Source organism: Calypte anna, chromosome 2, assembly GCF_003957555.1.
Source record: "Calypte anna isolate BGI_N300 chromosome 2, bCalAnn1_v1.p, whole genome shotgun sequence".
NCBI lineage: Eukaryota > Metazoa > Chordata > Aves > Apodiformes > Trochilidae > Calypte > Calypte anna.
The window spans coordinates 11619273-11638670 of record NC_044245.1 but is presented as its reverse complement, the minus strand read 5'-3'; the positions used below and the strand labels follow the sequence as shown (position 1 = coordinate 11638670).

At 40.7% G+C, this 19398-nt stretch overlaps 1 protein-coding gene across 1 annotated transcript in view; it reads left to right on the top strand.

The window, feature by feature from the left end:
* Positions 1–19398, top strand: part of ADARB2 (adenosine deaminase RNA specific B2 (inactive)) — a 308555-nt gene that overhangs the window by 200987 nt on the left and 88170 nt on the right. Inside the window, exon 3 of the mRNA XM_030445535.1 lies at positions 2060–2967. Coding sequence (XP_030301395.1) covers positions 2060–2967 — 908 coding nt within the window. The remainder of the gene's footprint in view (positions 1–2059; positions 2968–19398) is intronic.

The following is a 19398-nucleotide window of genomic DNA, read 5'->3' as shown; positions in this document are numbered from 1 at the left end:
GCTGTGAACTCAATGAGCAAAGACCACATTATCCTTGTGTCTTAGTTAACCTGACCTTTTAAATGTCTTATTTCCAGAGAGGTTAGTTTAAAGATGTCATCTTTTATACAGCTGAATATCATATGATGAAACTTTTCTTTTATGTATTTCTTTTTCTTTCCTTCTTTGTCTTCATTCTCTCCCCTTAGCTTCAGAAAGTAAAAATTAACTAGTCACTAAGGCCTTAATTTGTCAGCTCAGGTTCTGCCTCAGCAAAGCACTGTAGCAGGCAGCTCTGCCAGTACCTTTGGTGAGACACAGTTACAGGCTGGCAGCTCTGTGTGTGCTGAAGGGTTTTCAGAGCAGGAGCCTAAAGACTCAGTCGTGCAAATGGGCCCCTACTCACTCATGCAATGGAATCACAATTTCAGCTCATGTCAAAGCAGCAAGCTGCTTTCTGTGGAACAACTTGCATGAGTGCAAACTTCTTGCTATGATGGAGAAGTCTTGATTTTTAATACCAATGCAGCTCATCAGAATATAAAGAAGGTTTTTAATCATGGTGATTGGTTCCACACAATTCTCTGCAGGCTTCTGTACATCTGTCAGCCCAGCCTAACGCTGGGCTTAGCAAGGACACACTACTCCAGCAGAAGGTCCTCAAGGCATCGCTGGCAGCTCCCGCCTTGCATCCTCGCATCCAGCTTGTAAGTCAGGGCAGGAGGGCAAATCAAACAGGGCAAAAAAGGAAGGACAGTTCTCTGTCCTCTAAGGACTACAGGGTCATTCCTTGTGCTTGGGACTCAAGCAGCCTGCACAGGTGGCATGCTTGTGTCTGACAATGACAACCCACGGGAGAGGCTCCATGCCCAGCACTGGTTGGAATACAGTAGGCATTCTGCTCAGAATGGGATCAGGTGCATTGCTCCAGGGATGGTTTGCCTCCTGGGTTGGTTACACTCGTGTTCACTCCCTCAACTTGTCTCTGCCCCGAGGAAAACACAGGAGGACTGGAGCATGTATCAGAGGAGCAATACATTTAAACAGACTCATCAGAAATGTGATAGGATGCTTATTTAGACAGCAGCATGTTTTCTGTCTCATTCAGAGAGATGAATCTCCATTCTCAATCATGCATCTCCTGTAGCAAGAACACTGCCTCACAGCATGGGCATTGCACGAGCATAGTCCAGAACAATGTGTGATTCACTGGCTCACCAACAGTGGAGAGCTCCCCACTGTCATTTCATTCCCATCCTGGCACTCCTGGCAGTCACTCTCTCCCATTGCTTTTCTTTGACACAGGTCATTCTTTACATCAGTAATTGCCTCCATTGTGATGCTCTGCTTTTTCCTACCTTCATTTACATTTATCTGGAATTTTTGCAGTATTAGTTATTGCAAATGCAGGATAAAACAGTGTCTGCAATAGAATCTGACAGAAAGTCACTCACTTATGAAACTGGAATCTGAGTCTGGACCAAAATACTGTTTCAAAAGTTAGGAAGGTCTGTCAGGTCACTTCATAGGCTGGATTCATGATGTGAACAACACAAGAGCCTTTGGTGTGGGTCAAGCCACTCAATGTATTCACTGCAAATAAATTATTCAATATATTTGTCCATTTTTCTTTTTGTGAATCATTTGAGAATCATTTATGATTTCTGATAATGTGTTCATTAGAATTCACCCACATGGATTATAAAATAAATCTAAGCCTAAGGGAACTTTGCAAACTATTCACTTTTTTACTAGTAATTATCCAGTGTGAATGAAGTAGTCCATTTAACTCACATGGCATCAGTTATGCTTCATCTGTGAATGATGTAATTTATTTTAAACAGTATGACAGCAAGTAATACAAGGGGAAATTTAGGAACAGTAACCATTCAGGACGTGCAGAAAATTTGTTCTATAAATAATACACCAACCGTTATACAGATATTTGATGAAAACCCTCCAAAAAGGCTGAAGAAGGATATCTATCATTAACTTTTGTTTCCTTTTTGGCTATGCTGCCAAATGTCAGCTATCATGGTGAGAAGTCTAATGTGAGGATTTTTTCTTTCTTTCCTGACAGGTACCAGCAGTGCTGAAGTAAAGGAAAATCGAAACACTGGCAACCTGGAGGATCATCCAATACCTTCAAATGAAAGGGCAAGAGGGGGAACACCCAGCAGTAAGAGAAAAAGACCCTTAGAGGAAGGCAATAATGGCCATTTCTGCAAACTCCAGCTCATTTGGAAGAAAGTCTCATGGTCAGTGACGCCAAAGAATGCTCTGGTTCAGCTCCATGAACTTAAACCAGGGTTACAATATAAAATGGTTTCCCAGACAGGCCCAGTGCATGCTCCAGTCTTTGCCGTTGCTGTGGAAGTAAATGGACTTACGTTTGAAGGCACGGGGCCCACAAAAAAGAAAGCCAAAATGCGTGCTGCAGAGCTAGCTCTGAAGTCATTTGTTCAGTTCCCCAATGCCTGCCAAGCTCACTTTGCCATGGGGAACTGCATCAACCCATCCACAGACTTTACTTCAGATCAGGCAGACTTTCCAGACACTCTGTTCAAGGAGTTTGAACCATCCACACACAGCGAGGACTTCTCAGTCTATAACCCCGTTAATAACGAATTCCTCTCCACCGCTTGTCGACACGGGCGCTTGCTCTGCCATACACTGGACATAATGGGCCATGCTAAGCAAAGCAAGCACAAGATTGTATCCAAAGCAGAGGGTGAGCAGAATCCGGTGGTGCTGCTAAACGAGCTGAGGTCGGGTCTGAGGTACGTCTGCCTGTCGGAGACTGTGGAGAAGCAGCACATCAAGAGCTTTGTGATGGCGGTGCGAGTGGACGGGAGAACGTTTGAAGGCTCAGGACGTAGCAAGAAGCTGGCCAAGGGTCAAGCAGCGCAGGCAGCCCTGCAGGCCCTCTTTAACATCCGGCTGCCCAGTCACATTCCCAGCAGGAGTAAATGTCACCATTTGCCACAGGTGAGATCCCCTGGGTGGCCACCACCACGTTGGAGGAACTCTTAAGATGAATGGGATCGGGATTGCTGTAGCCATTGTTGTTCTGCCAGAGGGTTCCTCTTGCTATAGCAGGTGCCATGCCACAGCATAGCCCTTTTCTTATAGACAGAGCCAGATGACACAGGCAAAAGCTTGAAAATCATATCCTGAGATAGTCTGGTACAACTTGCAGCCCTTTCCATAGGAGTCATGGATGAGAGTGCAAAATGACAGGAGCAATGACAACATTTTGATTTGCTAGAGAGAATGATGACATTGACACAGGCAGAAAAATCATGTTATTCTGTGGTACTACATCTTTCTTGACAGAAATTAGCCAGTAAACAGAGGGATGCCCCACATTCTCCTGTTAGAGTTAATTTTCAATGAGGACAATGAAACTCAGAGGAGAGAGAAATGACAAGGAATGTGCCTGTGTCAGAGCAAACTCTCCAGACAATTCTGACACTAGAAAAGTTAAGGATTCTTGTTTATTATAGTCTTATTTTGAGGGTTGTTTCTTTAGTTTTGGTTGGGTTTGGATTTGTTTTGTTTTCAAATATGCCTCAAACAGTACAAGAGATAGTGAAAGCTCTCGAGTGGTCCTGGAACAAATGTAGAGTTTACTGCTGTATTCAGACAGAAAATATAGATTTGAGGTACATACTCAACATATCAAAATTTCCTGGTTGGTCATGTGCCAAAGGCTATCTTAGCATTACTCAGACTTGTGTCAGTTTTCTAAGTTCAAAGGAGCCAGGATTTGCACATGGGTTCAAGTAATTTCATGATTTGTTCGTGCTGTCATAAAAGGTTTGATCCACAAGCACCAGGAGGTGATCTACTGCTACAAAGCTCCCTTTATGAATGGAGCTTTTAAAGTCCAAGATATAATGCAAAGCATTGGGAGCATTGAGTCATTCTACTGCTTGCTTGCTGTGAGACCCTAGGCAAGTCATTTAAATCCAATAGGCTGGTAATAAAAATGAGCACATTATATGAAAGAACACTTCAAGATCCTTAAGTAGTGTGTAAATGCACATTATTAGTAGCAATTGTTATTATCATTAGTAAAGATGCTGATTAGATGTCCAAGGAGTTTGACAGGAGATTAATCCTTTAGGTGATGTGTTTGTCTGCAGGACCCAGGAATTATATTTGGTGACCCAGAAGTTTCCTTCCTATGTTTTCAAAAAGAAAACATCAGAAATATAAGAATTTTTAAATTACATCATAATTCTCCACCTCTCCCTTTTCATTCTGGTTTGTAACCTCCATGAACCAGTGGGTTAACAACATAATTTAATAATATCAGTGATCTTCACAGGGTGCTTTTAGGCATTTTGGCAGCCTTAGCCAGCCTGGAAGTTCCATCCTCCCAATACTCTGAAGTGCAGGCAATTTTAAAGAAGAAATTCATGCTGTTTCCTGCCCTGGTAAAAAGCAGTTTGTTTTGTTTTGTTGCCTTTTTTTTCCCCATGGAAACTTAGCACTTGAATATAAAGAAACACCTCTAGTTCCGTTCTGCTGTCTGCTTTGCTGCACTCAGTGAACTCTGTGGGGCTGGGTCATCAGGTAGATACCAGCCATTCATTTGTCATGTTCTGAAACTGCACCTCAGGTATAGCCTCAGTTCCTGAGCACTCTGAAATATTTCCTGCTTGCTTGGCTTCACGATTCTCTCCAACATGAATATCACATCTTACCTGAGTCCCCAGTTGTTCAGTAGACAACACATTCTTCAGTATATATTCCTTTTTTCATGTCCTTTTCTCCTTTCTGTAGACTTTTGCCCTCCTTTTCTTCTCCTCACTGCTCTGGAAGTATAAATGTCAGAGAGAAGGTGTCACTGAACTTTCTGTCACTATTTTTTGAGTGGTTATGTACTGTCCAACTAAAAGATTACTCAGGCACCTTTAATGCCAACATTCAGCACATTAATTGAGACCTGAGCCTTAACAGTGATTTCTGCTGCCCTCCTTCCTAGCAGCCCTTGTCAATACGTGGCAGTTGTGACATAAAACCTGAGTTTGTATTACTCACTTAGATCAGAACCCAGCTTCCACTGAAAACAAAAGATGTATTTCTACTGACTTCAGCATTGTTTGAGCATTAAATTCAGGAGCATCTTTACTTGTTCTCACTTTGTTATGCAGTATCACAAGTGCCCATCTTTGCTCACTGCCCCAGTCAGCCCATCTGGCTGTTTGGTCTGTTGAACTGGTGGTAACCATACCAGGTAGAGTGTAGTTTTCATGGGGCTGTGGTCAGAGGCAGCTGCTCCAAAAGTTTTTTTGGCTCCTTCTTAGCTCCCTGATCTCTACAAACCACATTTTCAAGGAAATATTTCAAGCCAAGCTTTCAAAGTTATTCCTACTCATTAGGCTCAACTTGCTTTGTGCTCAGAGGTATTTGAAATCAGCTGACCACCCTGAAATCCAAACAGCTTAGGGACAAAATTTGAATTATTAGGGAGGAAAGTTGATTTCTTCACAGTAACTATTATCCTAACCACACATTCAGTCTTGTCAGGTGCTTCATCATATCTGTTATAATATCAGATGTCTTATTAATAGCAGGGACAGGCAAACAAGATCAGCTGAAACAGTTTCACTATATTTTGAGTATCTTGTAGAATCCAGAGGTATGTTTACGTCTGTGGTTGTCCTTTACAAAAAGTATTCCAACTTTGTATGTGTTTCTGTTCCTCTAGCTGTTACCAGTGGTGTTTGGAGGGCAGAATTGTTTTTTCTAGTAGTGGCAGGTTTTCCAGTATTGCTGAACTTAGGGATTTTAGTGCCCAAACAAGTGTCAAAAAGTTCATACATCCTTATAAGCTGGGCCTCCTGATCACTGACATTTCTGCCATGCTCATCAGGGCTCCAAAGGGACCAGGTATCCCTCAGCCCAGCCCTTGGGCATGCCCTCAGACCGACTCTTCCTGCTGATAAAGAGAGAATTAATGTAAAATGTCAGAAGAGTCACCGTGTCTGCCCTGAGAGATGCTACCTATACAAGTGGCTTTCTGAATGGACAGGAAATGTAGAGCATAGGTGTAAAATCTCTCCACCTTGATCTCTCCTAATACAGGCAAAACAAAGAAAGAATAGCAAGAAGAGCAAAGCTAGAAATAGATTTTATATCTGGGGCAGCTGCCCTGGGGCACCTGCAGTCAAACTTGCTTCCTCACCTGCCAATACTGAAAGCCCAACATGAAACTGTGAGCACTTCGACTACCAGTGTTTTGTTGAAAGATCACTGTGCCTCTGGTTTTATTACCTGTGATTGTTTCACAGTGTGTTTGGACAAAATTATACCCCACAAGTAAACAAAAGAACAAAAGCGTATCTCACTTTACACCAGGAAAAAAAATTAAGTCATCATTTACAGCCAAAATAATTGAGACTGTGGCTTCTTTAGCACCATCAAAAATTCTTTGATCCATTTCTGTGATTCTCATACAGGTACAATGATGGCTGGCAAACCTGAGCCCTTGCCCATGATTAGGGTGATGAGAAGGTAGCTGAGATAATCCAAGAAACACCTGACATGGTCACAAGATTTACTCATCAATTTGCCAGCTACTTTTGTTCCTGAAACCAGATGCCTTATCTGTTCAATGCCATAGAACAGCAAGGTAAATACTATTGATGGTCTGAGGCTGGGCACACCGTGTTGATCAGAGTAACCAAGATAGGAGCCTGGAGATCCACTAAACTCATGGCAGTGAGAAAATGAGTCAGGAGAACAGAAATTACAAGGCCTCACTATGCACCTTCTCTACGTCTCTAAATATTGCTCCTTGTTTCCTAGCATACCTGGTCTGAACTCATATTGTACATCAAATAATATACAATTTCTCCAAGTATCAGCTTTTATGTAATTCTGACAATTGTTTCTCTCCACCTCGGGAGCTAATGTTCTTATATTCCAAAATAGGACAACACATCAAAGAGTGCTGACCTAACCAACCCTAATGATTCTGCAATGGTATAAATATTCTCCAGACACTCCCTGGCTTTCCAAGTGCAGTGTGCTCATTTCAGGAGCTCAAGGTGACCCCCAGCTGCATGTGACCAGTTTACAGATTGTTTTTCTAATCTTGTTGCCCTGCTAAATCTATCTCACTCAGTCTACACAACATTCTTACTGCTGTAGAGCAAACCCACTAATTAATATTGCCACAGCAAATTAGTAATAGAGGGATGCTTGGATTTCAAGTGGACCAAAATTAAAAAAGAATAGGTATGAAAATCACATTCAGTCCACTTTGAAACAAGCTTAACACTGCTGCTGCTGGTTCACATCCAGAGCCTCCAGAGCAGCAGTTGCCAATTTATTTATTGAAACAAAACCTCATTGTGTTTTGTGTATGTACCATCAAAAAGAAAGCAGGGTTTTGTTCCTTTGGCAAATAAAGCTTTTTTTTTTTTAAAAATCCAGTTAAATCCCTTATTTGCCAAAAGCATCATTTGCAGACCAAAGCAACCTCAGTATTTCCATTGCAATGATTCTTTATGCTGAACAGGTCAAGGACTGCTACCAGCTAACTTCATTGTCACCTTGGTGAGCAGCATCATGGCAAGAACAACCACCACGCCTGTATTCCATGCCTCTCATCCACTTCCCCTCCAGAAAACTGTTTCTCTGTGTTGCAAAACAAGTTCATTTTCTTGCAGCATTAATTGTTCCTTCCTCCCTTCACTTTATTTCTCTCACTGTCCTCATTTGCCATCTTCCTTACAGCCGTGCCCTCTCACTTGTGGCACAATTAAGCCAGGGCTGAGGTTGGCAGTGATAGATTTGGCTCTGGTGCTAAGAGGGACAGCACATGGAGCTGGCATTGAGCACTGAGAAGCTGTTCCAACATGTTTCTGTGAAGAGTTTTTTTCTTTTTGAGTGAACAGGTAAATTTTTTTATAACCTTCTCTGTTTTCTCTTGCACAAAGAGAGAGCTGATAGGTGTGTGTGTTTCTTCTGAGAGTGAGATGCAAGAAAGGGAAATCACAGAATTACCAGAGTTGGAAGGGACTCTAGAGGTCATCTACTCCAACTTTCCCTCTAAAGCAGGATCACCTAGAGCACATTACACAGGACTGCATCCAGGTGGGTTTTGAATATATCCAGAGAAGGGGATTCTGTGATGGTCCAGGTAGATAAGTCTGCAATGCAAATAATGTTTGATTTTCAAACATCTATTTCTGACTCTGTAGGTGGGGAAAGTTGCTTTTTATAATCAGAGCAACAGCAGTCGAAACATTTATGAGATTATAGCTTCTTAAGCAAAACAATGGCAAAAGAATCAATTTAGAGGCACAGCAATAGTGCACTGGATACTTTTATTTTTGCCCTAGCTTCTAATGAGATTGCACTCACTTCTAGGCTCACAGTTGAGGAACCAGGATGAACCTCTTACCCCTCATTCAAATCTAACATGAAATATGATTATTGCCTGGAGAGAATACAGCTTGACTCTTAGATAAAGAAATTACCATGTTTTAATGTGTACAATCCACAGAAGATCTGCAAGAGGTGCAGAAGGGCTACTTGCATGGAATCAAATTAACAGAGTAGAAAGGACTCCAGTTACTTGCTCTCATAGCATCAGTATGTACATGCAGATATACTGGGGGGATTCCACACAAAAACTGATCATCACTGCAAAATAACACATTACTTGCATCCTCTGGCCTACAGTAATGCTTCAGCTCTCTTCTCTTCTCTTCTCTTCTCTTCTCTTCTCTTCTCTCTCTTCTCTTCTCTTCTCTTCTCTTCTCTTCTCTCTCTTCTCTTTTCTCTTCACTTCTTCAGCTGGAAGAGATGTCTGAGTTGGCATAGTCATCTCCACCCTTCATACACCTGTTTTGCTCCTTAGTTGCTGTATCCTGTAAACCCCTGCTCCCATCCAGCTGTAAAAAACTTCAACAGGATCCCCAAAAGTTTTCCCTGCACTTGTCTTTAAGTCCTGCATCAGGGCTTTCAGAGTATTACGTATGCTTAACACAACTCTTCTGATGGACATGTTAAGTCTAAATATACCACTCACCTCATAAATAATATTTACAAAAGCTGCAACAATGGAAATAATTACTTAATGAATGGATGATCTTCATTTATGGAAGGGAATAAATAATTTTAATATCTTGAAACAAAAAATCAAAGGCTGTAAGGCATTTCTCTCAAGTGTATATATACTTCTCTAATTTAAGTTTATAAGCAACCCAAAACCCTACTTCACCTGAAAAAGGGAAAAATAAGAATAACTAATTTACCTTTATAAAGAGTCTACTGTGATTACAGTGTGTTTAGAGTGGGGTGGACCTGATTTAACCACCTTATTTCACTGTGGGCTGCTCCTTTAGTATAGCTGTGAATACTTCATACCATACACATACCCACAGAACCAGCATTTGATTTCTCTGCTTCAGAATCTAGACTGCTTATTAAACATGGCTAGTGAGACACAGCATGAACCCTGCTGACTTCTGCTGGTTAGCATCACAAACCAACCTTGCCTATCCAGGAACCTGAGGGTGCGGGTTCAGTCTGATTTGTGAAGAATTATTATTTATACGACCCATTATGGTGCAACAGTTTGTACAGAATGATTAGGGCTCCAGCAATGAGCAAAGCAAGATAGTACATGAAAGATGAATCCCAGTCTGGTGTCATCCACACATAAAATTTCCTTCAAAACCAGACACTCTCGCAGATGTCAGAGTTGCCTTTGTTCCTTTCTGGCTTTGTAAGTGAGATGGGGACACTTCAGAAAGCTCCCAGCAAGCTGGACCTCATTAAAGCTCCTGCTTCATCCTGGACTTGCATCCTGGCACTTGTTTATGGCACTTCATTATTAACTACTTAATACAAACCATGATCATTCTGCTCCACTAAATGGAGCTGTAACACAAGTGCCCAGAGTGAATTTTTCTTTGGTCAAGTTCCATATAAAGGCTTCTCTGTTTGAGCTGGAGTGTTCCAGTCAGGCCAAACTCATGTTCTTTATCTATTTTCATCTGTAGTCATATCTAGGAAGCTGTAATTATGCAAAGAGATTTTTCCTTCTGTGTACAGAGTTCCTACAGTTTATTTTACGATTACTACCTCCCTCTTGTGGTCCTTGTGCCAGCCACGTGGCAGGGAGATCATTTTGGTACAAGGGGGAGACAAATAACTCATACCATGGGAGGTGGGCAGCTTCGGGCCTGCAGTCCCCCTGGTGATGCTGCTGAGAAACTCTGTCACACACAGCAGAGAGAGCCCTCTCTTCCTGCTGAATAAGGGGGAGCGTCTTTTATTTATTATATTGCATCTATTAGCCTTTAAATAGGGCACTTTAGTAGTTTTGGAGAAAACCAGCATCTGTCCTCCACCTTTCCTCAGCTGAACTGCTCACGGTTACTGCAGTGTGAAAGGATTATATCCATTCGCATACACGCACACACATAAAGTGTCATGTCATAAAATTCAATAGGTGGAATATATTTAGGGCTTAATCTTAGGATTGTTGAGAATTAGTGGACAGCAGAATTTAGACTTGTAATAATGGATGTAAAATATAATTTATATGTTTAGACATTTATAAAACCAAACAAAACCAGAGAATTGGCTCATGTTCTTTGAGAAAGTAAAGTTCTTTATTGTTCATTTAGTGCTTTCTTTAGATGAACATCTTACATGTGAATTTGCATCTCTAGTGGAAGAAAAACTTATCAGAGCAAGGTTGTTGTTTTATTTTCACATGCCTGATGCATGATGTGAAATTTTGATAAAATAAAATATTTGTACAGACCCCTGAGAAACAGAAATTGATAGTCATATGCATATTCACTGGGAAAGTGGGTAAATTATCAATCTCCTTTCATTAAAATGTTTTATTCAGTGAAAACAATATTGTTTCTGTCTCATGATACCCATCAGCTTCTTAGATTCAGCTCTGAGACACATTAAATATTTATGCATTGATAAACCTTTCCTCCCTGACCTTAAATATTTCAATATTGTCTTTAGACAAATTCATGTTGCTTTTTCATCTTTTTCTAGTTTTCTAATTGATAAGCCAGTGTTCACTTACAAGGAAACTCACCATTATTTCCTGTTTTGTCTTCTGAATCAGAGTAGATATTTGATAGGAAAACATCTAATCATGATTGCACTTACCTACTTGTCATCACAACTCTTACAGCATCAGCCATATAATCAAACCTAAATTCAGACAATGATACCTTAAAATCAGTGCTACACTGAGATGTCAGTCAAATGAGAACATGCTACTCAAGTTGCACTGATTTGCTGTATAACTTCCTTGCATGATATTTCTTCTTACTCTCTTTATCCTGTTCACCTTTGAAAACTTAAGAGGGAAAGAGAAGATTCCCTGAACAAACACAGTCAAATGAAAAAATTAACAAGCTCTGGGTAAGTTAAGAGAAATAGCCCTAGGCATCTCATGATTTCTAGATTCTTCTGTTCATCTCATTTGATTGTTGACTTTGTATTTTCAGGCAATCTTCTATGAACTGAGTATTATTACTCACAGAAATAATTACAGTCAACTCCTTTCCCTCCTATGTGGGTCATTGCATTATTAGGTTAAACAAGGAATAATGTGAGCCTCCAAGGTCTTGCAGGGAGGGTGAAGTTGGCAACGCTGGCTTCATTTATTGTTTGATAATTAGTTTTTATCCAAATCAGCTCTGCCCTATACTTCTGAGGAATAATCCTCTCAGGGATATTGGAAAATAAACTCATTAATCCTGAATCAGCCCCCTCTTTTCTTCCACTCTCCTTGATACACACACAAGTCATTCTTACCCCCAGTGCCTAATGACCCTTCTACATTCATCATATGGACAACAGTTCATGAGAGCCCCCCAAAGGGTACTGTTAGGACTGGTCATTCCAGAGAAACCAGTATCCAAGGGAGGTGCTGAAGCTGAACATGAGAAACTGAACCCTTTGCAAACTGCAAGCAGTGGCCATTGATGTGCAGCAGCCAAAATACACGAGTTAGTAAATAAAAGAGAGCAGTGGTTGATAACACAGCAAGTGTAAGTTCCTTGAAGGCTCATGGTTATGGCAGCAGTGAAGGGCAGATGACCTGACGGATGGTGAACCCAGAAGATGCAAGTAAGAGCATGATGAAAGCTTTTGTGTCTAAGTATCAGCAATTATTAGATGAAAATGGAAACAGCTGCTACAGAACTGCTCTCTGAGCCAAAAGTTAGCAGTTGCACCATTTGGAAAGTGGTATATTCAACAAAAATATTGTCCTAAAATAATGCTTGTAATGGCTCAAAACATGATAACATGGAGAGAAGAGGAATAGCCCCTGAGGGTCACCAGTCTGGGAAACACCTTCACAGATGCTAAAGGTTCCCACCCAAGAAAAACAAAAAAAGCCCTGGCACATTCATTCCTATTGATCGTAAGGATCCATGGGCTTGCAGCTTAGGCCAAGGATTTTACTATTCTCAACCAGGACTAACAGCACACTGTCATATTGAACAACTCTGTCATATTTTGCTGCTTTTTGTGGCATTGCATGTTCTTTTGGTGCCCAGCTAAGGGTCAGTCAGGACTTTTTCTATATAGAGTTACATGGATATTACCAGAAAAGCAGTAATGTGTTCTTGAAGCAAAGATATCTTTGCCCATTTTGAGCTTGTCTTCTTCAAAAATCATAATTCATATGCATGAATTATGCATATGAACCAGATGCATGTATCTGGTTTTCAGAGAGATGTGTATAGAGTATGCTTTGGGTTAGGCCAGCCATCAATATATGTCTGGTAGGTATGTGGTATGGCTGGAGGACTCTGTGGACTGTATTTTCCCTTCCACTATGTGCAGGCTACTAATTACAGAGCATAGCAATACATCTTTAAAATTATTTATTTGCTACATAATGAGATTATTTTACTCAAACTCACAAAAAGTTCTGAAAAACAAAACCACAAAATCTTACCATATGAACCCTTAAGTAGAAACTATTTTTCCCTTTTATTATTTTTTTTTTATGTAGGATACTTTTGGTCACAATCATAATAATCCTACTGATAAAAGATGCCCTCTGCTTTTCCAGGGCAAGAATGTTCAGCTGCATGTTTTACATTTTGACTTTGAGGGAAATCAAAGCACAAGAGGGATGAGATTGCTGCTGTCACCATGTTCTGGAGAACACTGGCTGAAAGAAATGAATAACATTCCCCAAAACACTGACAAGCTATACAGCATAAATTTTCCTTTTAAATCCTGTATTCACAAAAAAAGAAAGTAACATCACTTACAGATTTCGAGTCTTTGATGTAGATATTTTGAAATTTTTCCCTCTATATAGGCAAGAGCCTAAAATGAATGCAAATTTTCAGAAAATTGCATCTTTGCCAACATTTTTTCTTCGACATTTGTGAACTTAGATGGATCTTAGATCTTAAACCATCCCCCTCTCAAAAAGAGAACAAAAGTATATAGAAGTACAGTCTCCCTTATACATCACAAATGAAGCAAACAAACCAAACTCGAGAGTCCTTACAGGCAGACTAACAGCCCTGCCATGTAAATGAGCTGAAATCAAGCAGACATTCTGCTTCCTCATGGCAGAGCAGGAGCCAGTTGTGCAAATCCAGGGGATCTGTTGGGGAGACCTCGATAACAACAGGTGACCAGATAAATGCCAATGAGGCTGAACTGCACAGCAGGAGAAAAAGAAACATTGCAAAGACAAGCTGGAAAAAAAATATAAAGGGCTTCCAGGCTGCCTTTGACAGAAATTGATTTGAGCAAATTAAACAGTTGTGCTGTAGTGGTTAGCAACTGTTTTTTTTCCTCCTCCCTTTAAAAAAATGTGATGCCAATGGGAAGCCAGTGCAGGCACTTTCCTTTCCTTGGCAGTGGGATTTGCATGTGAGCAGGGCTGCTCCCAGCTGCAGACATGAGAAGCACCTGGTGGGGTCAGGAATAGAAACTTCAATATGGAAATCGTTCCATTCAGGACCTGAAGACATTCTTATGGGGGCTGAGAAGCAGAACTGACACCTTGAGGGTAAATAAGGAAAAAAACCCAGGTCTGGGAAAGGAGGTGATGTAGTTATAGCACAGTCTTGAAATGAAATCCTTGCACGGGTACACAAAGGGAAATGCTCTGATGGGACTTGGGAGCTGTGTTTTGCTACCCATGCCACATACTATATTCTGGGATCTTATTTCTTTGCACATATACTTACTAGCATTACAAATTCTCAAAGTCCTTTTTGTGGCTGGAAAATTAAGGTCAGTAACTGAACCAAAATAAAGTAAATTTCCTCTGATATATTTAGGCATGAAGCCACCAAAGAATAGGGAAAGCTAATACCTTTATTCCATATTCCACAAGCACAAACCAGAGCAGAATTTGAACCTGTGGATTTGTAACAAATATAATATCAAACTTACCCTGAAATATGTTGCAGCTGTTTCTTATTCCATCATGCAGCTGATAAATAGCTAATCTCTTGTTCAGGCCTCTCTATTTAAATAAGCTCAGGAAAAAGTTTATCTAACTCTGACTGAACTACTTCAGCTGAATATCCTTAGTTTACTGCTTCTATTAAATGCAATTCAGATAAAGTCAGTTTTCTACTAGTATTTGTTTCTCTTTTGACAAAGTTAATATCTGCTCCTGCTGAAAGCTCTCAGAATGGAAGTTTACTGAAAAATACCTTATTTAGTAAGCATAACTAGGCATTACTAATACCCAGACAGAGGATTTCTTCTGTGTTAACTGTCCGCAAATACATTGCTCTCCGGGCATTGCTCTCCCCACCATTAAAACTGATGACTTTGCAGATCTGGGACAAAAAAAAAAAAAAAAAAAAAAAAAAAAGAAAAAGGGGACTACAACCTTCCCTGAAGCACAGCAGACAAGCAAAGGCTGTGAGACACCCCTGTTTACTGCATTGCTTACTTGCCCATCTGCTTCACAAGCTGCCTTTTGCCCAGCAGTGCTGGGCAGCTGCCAGCCCCACACTCAGCCAGCCCCACTCCCCTGCCACAGCTGCCCATGGCACAGGGGCACACGCAGCTTCCGAAGTCCTCGGCCTTTATTGTTTTTCCTGGATCTCATTGCTCTGTTGCTGGTTTCTGATTTCCCTCCTGACACTCGTGTTATTAGACACTGTCTCCTCACTCCCAGTGTGCCCCATTCAGACAGGAGTGCAGGATCACAGAATTGTTTTAGTTGGAAAACAGTTTTAAGATCTTCGAGTCCAACCATTAACCTAACTCAACCAAGTCCAATCCTAACTAAACCATGACCCCAAGCACCACATCTACATATCTTTTAAACGCCTCCAGTGATGGTGTTTCAACCACTGCCCTGTTCAGTGCTTAATTACTCTTTCAGTGAAGAGGTTTCTTCTACTATCCAATCTAAACTTTACCTGTTGCAACTATTTATTCTTGTCCTGTTCTTGTCTCCTTTTTACTAGGGAGAAGATACCAACCCCAGCCTTGTTAATGCCTCCTTTCAGGTAGTTGTAGAGTGTGGTAAGGTCTTCCCTCATCCTTCTTTTTCTTCAGACTAAAGAATTCCAGTGTCCCTCAGATGCTCCTCGTAAGACTTGTAGTCTGGAGCTGGTAGAAAGAAAACAGCTATGAGAACACTTTAGCAAAATTTTAGGTTAAATGTTAGGTGCCCCATCCTTGTGATAATCATTTGCATTAGAGCACATTACCACAGCTGCACTTGCAGTGAATTGACTGTGATCTGCACAGAGGCACAAAATCAAGTGCAATAATAATATGAATGTATGAAAAACAAGATCACTACCTAATTAATTAATAACTGGTTACAAATTAAAAGGGAAGTATTTGGAGCTAAATATGTCCTTGACAGCATTACCAGGACTAGTTTGGCACTGATTGTATTTTACAATAAGACACATAAGTGCAAATAATTGCTTCCACTATATCATGGAATTATTTCCATGACAGTTCAGCTGATTACTTCAAGGTCTTGTCTGCATTTTGTATCTGCAAGATCTGCTACCATTTTGCACATTGCTAGCCAGTAGCAAAACACTCTTGTCTGTTTACATGTATTGCATGTAACGTAGCAGGAGAAGCAGAATCAATACTGCAGAATCAATTCAGTACACCCTGCCTCACAAGGGTTACCCTGCTCAGAAAATACCTAATGAAGACTTGAGGTAATGAGCTGAAACATCCTGAAAGTAATTCCTAGCAGCACTAAAGACAATAATATAACTTTGCCTGACATGGGTAATTCTCTGCAGACTGAGGGAAGCATAATTTTTCTGGAAGGGAGTTTTGTGGTCCACTGAGAGTTTGAGTGAGATATGGGATATACCTTATGAGTGAGGAATGGCTCGCAACTCAGGAAAGGTGGAACCTAAATGAAGTCACAAGGTCATTCTTATTTTATCACAGGGGGAAATGTGCCCTATGTATCACTCAGCTATTTCATATATTTAGTTACTAGGGTAATTCTGAGTACAACAAATTGTTCATGTTTTGTTTTGGTTGTTTTTTTCATTTTGTATTTCATGAACACAAAGCTTTTAAAAAAATTTAAAATAATTGCAGTGGAAGCATTTGCCCTGTCAGTCCAAAGCTAGGCTTCCTGCAGGTAAGTTTTTGAACTATATTTGAACTCTGTTGTTCATATAGGGTATGGAGCTATCGGTTAAATATTTTTGTTCTCTTTCAGTATTTTTTTTTTTGCTGCTGTTGCAGTGCATATGCTAAAAGGGTCAACAAGGCAGAGAAGTTTGCCCATTCTTTTATCTCCCTTCATGGTAGCAGCCATTCATGTGATGTGAATGCAGAAGAGATTTCCATGCATGTTTTCAGACAGCTTTCTTGTATCAGCTTTCTGTTGCTCCTAATAATCTTTGAGGCTGCTCAATTGTTCTGGATAGTAGCAGATATCTCAAGACATTCATTTTCTAGATCTATGCAATATAAAAGTGGGGATGTGTAGAAGCAAGAACAACCCAAACCAGCCCTGAAAGGGGGGCAATGCAGTTACCACTAAGGCAGCCACCAGTGGGCCAGGAAGCATGTTGGCAAGATACCCTAGTGTCTCCTTTTGGCCCTGTTTCTTCTCTTTTTCACACAGGGGGCCAGTGAGTCCTCTTTTTTAGAGGTATAAGTCTATTTGAGCCTGCAGAGCCACAGAAGGTGGAAGAAGAATCTTGAGCTTAGTAAGCTGCAAGAATCATGTTATCAAACTATTTCTAAAAGCCTACACAAGGAATTCAAGTGGTCCAATCATGATATTACTATGGCTGTGACCTGAAACAGGTTCCAATATGGTGCATCTCAATTTGTTCCCTTTGGGAGACAGATGGACTTTTTCACATAAAATTGAATTCTTCAGGGTGGGGTGGGAGTTGTGGAAAAATGTGGGGATCTGGTGGCCTCGTAAAGCACCTGCTCAGTATCAGGCATGAATCCTTTTGCTGGCAGGACATCACTGAACCAGAATTCAAGTGTACCTCAAGTTTGGCACCTCCAAGCTCCACCTGAACAGAGCACATGAGCTCACAGGAGGGTAGGCCTGGCATACAGACCCAGACCATTTTTCTTTTGTTTGTGCCTATGTTGGTATCCCAAAAATTATCATCTGAGTTTAAGTGCATTCTAGTAACAGCTGTGAACAATTTCATGTTTTCCATTGCAGTGTGTTTTTAGTTCAAAGGAATATTAGAGATGCTAACAAAGTTATTTTTCCTTTTCTCAACTATTTCCTATTTCTCAACTATTAGTAACATAATATTCAGATATGTCATTGTTAAATTCTGCTTTTTATCTAACATCTTTGGTTCTGATTTCTGTGCAGCTTCATTAGCAAAAAGCAGAAAACTGAGAAATGTTTGCTAAGAGGTTCAGCTGTAAACTGGGAATGCAGTAAGTCAGATGTCTCTTGATGAGTCTACTATGGTACATTTGTTATAGGATAGATGGGGCAGGTGCTAAAATCCTTACTTAACAGCACTGAAGCCAAGCAATGTTGATTAAACAGGAGCATGTGTTGTGTTTTCACAGCTATGAAGGGGTTTGCAGCTTGTTAGAGAAAGGGGGCAGTCTGTGATGCTTTGAGGGGTTTGTGTGCAATATTTTGAGAGATGACTGAGCCAGTGTTAAGAGGAAACTGAGTAAGTGGGTGTACTGGTTTTGGCTGGGATGGAGTTAATTCTCTTCAAAGCAGTTCACATGATGTTGTTTTGGATTTGTGACCAAAACAGAGTTGATAACACACCACTATTTTAGATGTTGCTGAGCAGTGTTTACACAGCATCAAGGTCTTCTCTGTTTCTCACACCACCCCACCAGTGAGGAAGCTGGGGGTGATTAAGAAACTGGGAGGGGACCAAAGGACATTCAAAAAAATATGACATCATGCTCAGCAAAACAGCTGGGGGACATTCAAAGTTAAGTCATTAATGGTAGAGCTGTCTGCACCTCAAACCATGAGTTCTCTCTCTCTCTTCTCTCTCTCATCCAGCTGGGAGGGAATGAGCAGCTGAGTGGAGCAGAGCAGAATGCTGGGGTTAAAGCCACAACAGTGGGTGACAGTGGGAAATGACTGTGGGAATTATCTAAAGTTGCCATTTATGGATCTACATTGACATATTGTTTTACATTGAACCCAGTGTCAAAATTTTTTGTGGTACAGGTTTCACGTTAGAGGACAACATTTAGGGAATATTCAGAGAGGAAAAGACTGAGATACTACAGTTTAAAAACCACATTGATGACTGTTCTGGAATAGCTGCCTGGTTTCCATTCATATCTTGAGGGACTAATCAATAAAGCATAATTATCTCCTCTGGATATAGAGTGATGCTTGTTCTCAGCTTGAATCGAGAACAATTGAAAGGCCGTCTGAAGAAGACCTGAATGTATGTGTCAGGATCTATTCAGAGTTTAAATTGCCTAGAATGGCTTTTAAATGTTAATGCAGATACCTTTGAGTGGCCCAGAGAGACAGTGACAAAAAAAGTAACTGGCTGTGTCACCAGCTAGTTTTGCTTTTGGAGTTTTAAGGGTTATTGTCAACTGGAAATCTAAGCAAAGAAAAAAGCATAGCACTCAATACAGCACTTTGCATCTTGCTGCTGCAGCTTGTGATTGTTTTGCTTATTTTAGCTTTCTTTTGTCACGGATTACTGTTGAAAAATGCAAATTTTTAATTAAAAAAAAAAAATCCCCATCCCCCAGACACCTGTTTTGGTGTTTGACCATCCCTGGAGTGGGGGTGGGAGGGGGTGGGGGAGGAGGAGGGAAGTAGTGTTTTCTTATATTCAGATTGAATTTCAGGGTTTGGTTTTTTTCAGTTTGTACCCATTGCCTCTAGTCCTGTCTTTCCAGAATCTTCCTTCTTGCCCTTCTTGAAGATAGGATTGATAT